General features: G+C 42.7%; 1 protein-coding gene, 1 long non-coding RNA gene and 1 pseudogene across 3 annotated transcripts; all 3 read right to left on the bottom strand.

Annotated features, from left to right (window-relative positions):
- Positions 1-1,565, bottom strand: LOC111982705 (forkhead box protein G1-like). The gene is made up of 2 exons (XM_024014312.1): positions 1,522-1,565; positions 1-1,102 (listed from the first exon to the last, which is right to left on the bottom strand). The coding sequence occupies exons 1-2, from the start codon at positions 1,563-1,565 to the stop codon at positions 1-3; spliced, it is 1,146 nt and encodes a 381-aa protein (XP_023870080.1).
- Positions 1,566-2,375: 810 nt separating this feature from the next.
- Positions 2,376-3,748, bottom strand: LOC111949839 (peptidoglycan recognition protein 1-like; annotated as a pseudogene).
- A 584-nt stretch (positions 3,749-4,332) lies between these two features.
- LOC139022825 (uncharacterized) lies at positions 4,333-7,047 on the bottom strand. 2 transcript variants are annotated; one of them, XR_011473877.1, is made up of 4 exons: positions 6,528-7,047; positions 5,272-5,345; positions 4,853-4,903; positions 4,333-4,703 (listed from the first exon to the last, which is right to left on the bottom strand). It is a non-coding gene; the product is annotated as an uncharacterized lncRNA (long non-coding RNA). The 2 variants fall into 2 exon arrangements; XR_011473876.1 differs by having other exon boundaries at positions 4,853-5,345.
- Positions 7,048-7,852: the final 805 nt, after the last annotated feature.

The raw sequence follows: 7,852 nt of genomic DNA on the forward strand, positions 1-7,852 counted from the left end.
TTAAATATGGTCATTTCCCTGCATCCCAAGAAAGATGGGTGTTGAGTGTGCTCGTGCAACACACTGGCTCGTGTGGCTGCTTGGAGGAAAATAATTAGGGAACTCCATGCATAAACTCCCCAAGCAATCCGATGGTCCATTCTTTCCGGAGTCAATGTGTCCGGCTGGAGATGCCTTGGATGAGGGGTACTCCTCCTGGCACCATGCATTGAACGTCGCCGGGTGGGGTACCTGGTGATGCGTGTAAAAATAACTCGCTTGTCCGGAGAGCAGGTCAAAGGAACAAGGGTTAGGGTGAGACATAGTGCATGCCAATGATGAAGAGGCGAATGTTGTGGCTGCGCTCATTTGGTGATGGCGACAGTACTGCGCGCCTCCACCCATGCCAACATAAGACGACTCTTGGTTTGTTTGGAAGAGTCGGTCTGCCCTAGCATTTATGGCACTCACGTGGTGTGACCGTTGAGAAAGGATCGAGGTGACATAGTTGGACTGATTGGGCCCTACATATGACCCTGTGCCCGGGTGTGAGTGCGCAGGATGTTGAAGGTTAATAAGAAACGATGGCACCGGCCAATAAAATGACCCAGTGAACGCCTGCCCGGCGGCAGTGGTGGTCAAACGGGAATGCCGTTTAATTGCCAGCTTTGCCCGGGTGCCCGCCGTGGAACGGCACCGGTGTTTACCAGTTGTGCCATCTATGAACATGTTCTCGCTTGAAGGGTCAAGCATCCAGTAGTTGCCTTTGCCTGGGTCATCATAATGGCGAGGTATTTTGACAAAGCACTTGTTCAAACTCAGGTTATGTCGGATGGAATTCTGCCATCCTTGTCTATTTTCTTGATAGTAATGGAAATTGCCTATGATGAACTCATAAATGCCGTTGAGGGTAAGCCTTCGCTCCGGGCTCTGGCGAATAGCCATCATTATCAGAGCGTTATAGCTGAAAGGAGGTTTCTCCGGTTTMGCTTTTCCCTCTACTCCTCCACATGTCTTCACCTCTCCAACTCTCTCGGTATCTTTTCCGTCTTCCCTTTTGCCATTTCTGGAGACTCGTTTGTCCTCTTGGACTGCGTATTCTTTATTGTCACAGTTTTTGTCTCTATGTAAATCATATTTTCCATCTTGAGCACAAACTTCTTTAGGCCTAGTAGATAGCCCCGAAGAAATGTGTTTTCTGGAAAGGGGCTTGGAGCATCCGGAAGGATCCCATCCAGTGCGGCGCCGTCGTCACTCWTCACTCCCTCTCGTCGAAACAGTAGGCTGCTGATGCTGAATGATGACTTGTTGACAAATCTGACAGGGGCTTTCAAATCCTCCATATTCAACATTACCCAGTTCCCACGGTCTCTGGCAGTCTGAAGAGAAGGAATGTCTAAATCCACGAAATAAGAAGCACAACGTATTAGGGTGCGAAAGACAAAATGCGCCCCTCGTGCGCTGCCAACTTCACTGACTGATCGATGAACTCACAGGTTCAATTATAACACTTCCGATGAGCGTGACACTCAAACCTCTCACCTGCGTCCCGCCCTCTTGTACTGCCTCTCTCCACTCCTTTCCATCTGTTTACACAATAACCTGGCAAACAGCCAATCAAAGACGAATTAGGTGAAGGTGTGTAAGTAATTCAGGAGGTAAACTCTTAAGGTAAGTAAACAAACAGAGGATTTAAAAGAGACATAGGTGCGGGGCAGCTTGTGCCGCCTTGACGTCTGCCTGCAGGGCATGCGGCTTCCTGCACAACAGTTGACAGGTAAGATTTGTTGTAACATCAAGGCGCACAGCATGAAGCTGCATTTATGTTTCACATTTGTCTCTTTTCTCCCCCTTAATCCTACACCATGCAATAGAAGTGTACACTTGTTTGGAATGTTGTGCCTTTAAAGATTGCTTACAATGTTGAAACATTTACAGGTAGGCCTACAAGCTTTTCTGCCTTTGACAAATTATGTTTTATTTGTTTTTTTGTGTGATTTGAGAAGCCATCTCAATTCATTCCAAAAGCTTAAACTCATCCAGCACAACAAGTCAGGACAATATAATATTTTGGCCACCCAAAACTGAAATCCCATCCAGTTTTCTGTCAATAGTTTGTATTTGTTCAGCAGCATATTTTTTTTGTATTTACTCTTAATGTGAGTTACTCTTACACCTTTCTCAGTTCTTATTTCCTAGAAAACTTTATAGCAGCACACTCATAGAAAAAGGAATGGAATAGTATGTGGACAATTTTATGTGAATACCAAAATAAATAATAACGTTTAGTCTAATATTTCTACTAAACAGATGTGTAACGGTCGTCCTGGAACGAAGGTGACCAAAACGCAGAATGGTAAGTGTCCATGTTAATTTATTATAACAGAACACGAAAATACAAAATAACAAAGTGAATGTAAGAAACGAAAATCGAAACAGTCCTGAAAGGTGAAACAACACAAAACAGGAAACAACTACCCACAAACACCAGGTGGGAAAAGGCTACCTAAGTATGGTTCTCAATCAGAGACAACGATAGACAGCTGCCTCTGATTGGGAACCATACCAGGCCAAACACATAGAAAAGAAAACATAGAAAAAAAACATAGAATGCCCACKCCAACTCACGCCCTGACCAAACCAAAATAGAGACATAAAAAAGGAACTAAGGTCAGGGCGTGACWAGATGCATTTTACAACTTTAAAATTTGACCTCTACAATTACACTGTGAATGGGTGGCAACTTACAACAGATAATTTCTGAAGCTGCTTGCACATCAATTGCCAGGACCAAGTTTGGGAAACCCTGCTAGTATAGGCCATGGCTACGATGTTCTGGGTAATCTCTTCCACCAGCCAACTCTCTCTGTCTTTCGAACCAGTAGCAATTGAGTCTGTGGATGAGGTTATGTTCAGGGAAATTTTAGATGTTTTAGTGCAGCATATAGTCTCTCCCCAGGACATTCGGTGACCCTCAAGTCTCTGTGCCCAAGTAGGATAAATACAGGGTGCAAATGTCCCTGGGAAACCCCACACTGCAGGAGCTGTTTAACAGATTACAGGGCTGCTGGACTGGGGCTCTCATCTGAAACAGAGAAGCATAACCCATTGGTACCAATGCCTTACACCCTGTAAGGACCGGGAGATGGAAAGTCCAATATTGTGTTTTTTACTGTTGAAGTTGCCCATGAAGACAATGGCCAAAGAGTTGTGATTGTTGCCCTTGGTATGTGCACCCACAACACCCCAGCCACGGCCTTCATATACTGTGCAATCTCCCCCAATAAGAAAGCTGCAAATGCCAGAAAACAGTTATTATGCATATAGTATTATCCTAACTCAATGAATGATGGAAAATACCTGGAAAGGAGAGGTCACTCACTTGTATCCAATGTCATCAAAGTTCCTATCCTGCATATGCATTCTCTGTATGTGGATAAGCTGGTCCATACATTATTGGATGCCCCCGCAGTGCAACACTGCCGTGTGGTGTATGACAACTCATTGAGCAGGATACTTGAGGGTCTCCCGGCATCGAGGGGCTGCTGCTCCCCACTGTCCTTGAGTAACCACCTCTACTGAAATGCATGCATATGGGTAACCAACCACAGTAAATCTGTACCATATCCAAACTGTAGACCTAACAATTCACTTTAGTTTACCCATTCATAACAAAGTATCATACCTAGATCTCAAAGCATCATCAGAAATCATTACCTTCCGACAGAACTCATATAGGTACTTCCTTACCAGTGACTCTTACGTCCATGTATTATACTATCCAGAATTGCTTTTGATTTTGTCGCTAGAGGTCATTGAAAAGAGGCAGTTTCCTTGACGTTCCTCAGAATAAATCATTGTTAACAACATATTGTTAAAGGGTATGTGGACAGTGTTTCTCCAGCGGGTTATTACATGTTCTGTGTACTTTCCTTTCATGTGCATGCCAATCATATTACTCATGCTTTTCTCAATGACACTATTACACTCAATGGGTCTAAAACGCATTGAGAAATACACATTGGGAAATATACTGCAGTGGGCAAACAGATATGCCTAGATACAAAAAGGGAAGTCGAAGTTACACCACTAAAGAGGAACATTTCATATGCCCAACTATAAATGATAATACTTTTTTTACCTTCTATATTTTAGCTCTTTTTTTGGATGCAAGTATTGCAACAGAGATCGGGTCACACGATAGTGTAACAATGGAAATTCAGGAAACATTTCAAATACACAACAGTGGCATGCAAAGTCTTAGAGAAGTCTTTCAATCAAGTTTTTGAAAGAAAACAGAAGCATTTCACAACAAAAGTTTGTCTTTTTTTAATTTCAAATAAATGTAAAAAGTACTAGAGCTAATACTTTAACACAATTATGTCCCAACAGGTGTTCCTCCACAACATGGTAAGAAATGGCATTTAAATGGTCCATACAAATCTTAGCAGTTCCTCTACGTACACTCCAACAAGATGATGAAGATCTAACACACAAAGCTGGTATTCCTGTAAAAGTTTCTGATTTGGCAGACTATTTTAGGCCCACACAACCACCAGTCTTTCTGATTTAAGCAACAGTGAACCCCAGTGAGACATGGTGGCCTGTTGGGCAACAGCAGAGACTGTGGATGCATACATCAGACCTCCTCTTCATCCTCCTCACTCTGTCCAGCGGTGTCCACAGTGAGGGGCTGCGCAGACATAGTACAGCCTCATGGCATCCTACATAGAAGATAAAGCAGTAACTTTCATATACACCACATACCAATGTCTCCATATAGCTCAGTGGACTCTAGAATACTCTGGTATTTCTAGATTTACCAACTATTTGGGGACAGTGGGTGTTCTGTGATGAACAATTAGCAACGTACCTCAGCCTTCATACTGTGTGACTGGAAAAACAATGCCACCTTGTGGCCGCACTTGAGAATAGAGGGAAGAGATCAATATTTTAGATTTATCTGGAAGGGAGATACCTAGTCAATTGTACAACTGAATGCATTCACATGAAATGTATCTTCCGCATTTAACCCAACCCCTCTGAATCAGAGAGGTGCGGGGGCTGCCATAATCGACATCCACGTCTTCGGCGCCCGGGGAACAGTGGGTTAACTGCCTTGTTCAGGGGCAGAATGACAGATTTTTACCTTGTCAGCTGACATTATTTTGAAATGATATAGATAGTTTGTGAATAGAAATAGTGTGGAGAAATTGCCTTGTTTCAGAGAGCTAGAGGAGGGAGATGGAGAACGAGGGTTTGTTTGAGTGTGTTTGTGTTGGCCACCCTCACTTTGGGCAGGGGTGATCCTCTGTCTGAGGTAGCGTTGGAACCTGGGACACATCTGCAATGATCTGCTCAGCTCACTGAGGAAAGAAGAGACAGAYAGGTGAGACATAGAGAAGAGACCAAGAAGAGACAGATACAGACCTGCCAACCCTGTCCAAGTTTTAAGAGTACCAGACCSGCGTGGCAAATTGGGAGATTCAACTCGAGCACACGCCGAATTGGGGTTTTCTTTTTCCCAGCGCTCGTGCGCGTGCTGTTTGTGAGTCTGATCGCAAGGTTTCTTTCTTGACAGCGTTCCATTTACACATATGGTGAAAGTCACTAACAATATCTAATTAGAAAGAACACACAAAGGGCCTTTATTCTTGGAGTTTTTTAAACATTTTATTAAACAAATAATAACAAGTTATTTGTTTAGGTACAAAATGTACAAACGTCTTATCCACAATAAAAAAATGAATACACTGTGATATGATAAGAACACATGTTTGACGCAGAGCATCAGTATCAAATAAACATGTTATCCATAATAAAAACGAAAAAGCTATGATAGGAAACAGTGGGTAGAGGAACGCTTGTCACCTCTCAAACAGGGCCAATCACTAGGGCCAGCTGACAAGTATTGGCTTTTTAGACACGGATCCTAATCAACACTAAAAGCAAACTCATTTTGGAAACATAAAAACAAAAACAAATGATAGCATCGACACAGACCGCAAACTGGCAACACAAAGCATAAGTAGGCTACCGCAAAGGGAATCTGAATGCTGTTCGCTAGAAGAGTCTGGTGTTTCAGACTATGTAAAGGTGCCTATTGTATTTCTTTGCAGCGCGTACGTAATTTCAGATTTTCGAAATTGATKAAATCTAAAATCTAGTGCAAAGACATTTTAGAAGCATTGCCTCTATAGCTAATACCGGACACTCATTCATTCTTCATCGCGCAGTCTTCTAAACTCCCGACTCCATTTAATGCCAAGATGTTTATATTTATTATTATACTTTTGTAAAGCTTTTTGTGACGTGGATCATGATTACAGTTACAGTCTATCAGGTTGCGTGATCCTCGTAATGTTACGTGAAAAATGCAACTAATGGGACGCAGAATTAAATGTATATCACACTCGCACAAATGCGACCAGTTATTTTTCCTATTAGCATTTAATTTATTTCACTAGCAAATTCGAGTGAACTGCTGGCACTTATGAACTGCTGGCACTTATGTTCACTAACGTTAGCTCGAAACAATTACTGTTTACCTTTCCACAACACACGGAGTCGAAAAGGGATTTGTCCATGTGTTGACGTACAGCTGACAGTCGGTAAACTCAGCATCACAACAAACACCAGGTAGCTACGTCGAATAATTATGTATTAATTTCCATGTCCGTTGACACAAACTCCGTACATGTCTGTGTGTTGCAGCTCGAGAATCGGGATGTTAGATTTACTCAGTGGATTTATTTTTTATTAAAATGTTTAAAAAAACACAAAAAAGCAGGCCCTATTCATTTCTGCGTGCTTTTAACTCGGATCTCGTACCTGCATACATGGACAGAGAATTGCGTAGTTGGTATGCAAAATGCGTGCATGTTGGCAGCCCTGCAGATATGAGACAGAGAGAAGATACAGATATGAGACAGATGTGAGACCGAGAGAAGATACAGATAAGAGACAGAGAGAAGAGACAGAGAGTGTGAGAGAGAGATGAGCAGTGCTTAATTTGAGCAGGATCCTGCACCTCTCAGATTTGACTTTATTTGTTCCGGCACCTATTTGCCCATATCCGGTACCTCTCGCGGCATGATTTATAAATTATTTCACTGTTCGCACTGTAGCCATTCTAATGAAAGCGATCAGCATTAAATCGAGTTGCCTCGTTATTTATCACGCACCCCAGAAAGACCATCATGTAAAAGCGCGGTGAACCTTCTATGTAATCCTCCTCTCCTGCCACACTGATTCCAGACCTGCTCTCTTATTTGTACATAGAGGTTATGGGGAGGGCCAGTGGCGTAAGTAACTGATCTTGGCACAGGTCTTAGTAGTGGTGGTCAGCTAGTGAAGAGGTCTCCAAGTAATATTGACACGTAGCCTAGTCGTCTCCCTACTGAATTTAAATCGTGGGAAAGCCAAACATTTTTTTTTATAATAAAAGGCAAACGAGTTTGACATTTTAAGTCCAAAAATCCAGAGAAAGAAGGTGAAACGAACCCAGAACGAGCCAGAGAACTGTCAGTGCAGGACGAGAGGAGTGAGGGGTAAACTGTTCCTGATGGCGATGCTAATCCCGCCAGTTCAGCATCACCATCGGCACCTCCACTAGCTAGTAGGCCTATTAGCGAGTCAGACTCAGCGGGAGAGATGATACAGAAATGAGAAAGAGAGATGAGACAGAAAAGACAGATGGCCTAATTGCCCATGACAGAGGTTTATTTGAGTGTCTGAGCATAAGTGGTGGGAAATAGGGATCACCTACTCAACCTAGTGGGTGATCTTTTTTAAATTTATATTTATTTCAACTTTATTTAACCAGGTAGGCTAGTTGAGAACAAGTCCTCATTTACAACTGCGACCTGACCAA

This window comes from Salvelinus sp. IW2-2015, linkage group LG22 (genome assembly GCF_002910315.2).
Source record: "Salvelinus sp. IW2-2015 linkage group LG22, ASM291031v2, whole genome shotgun sequence".
Classification (NCBI taxonomy): domain Eukaryota; kingdom Metazoa; phylum Chordata; class Actinopteri; order Salmoniformes; family Salmonidae; genus Salvelinus; species Salvelinus sp. IW2-2015.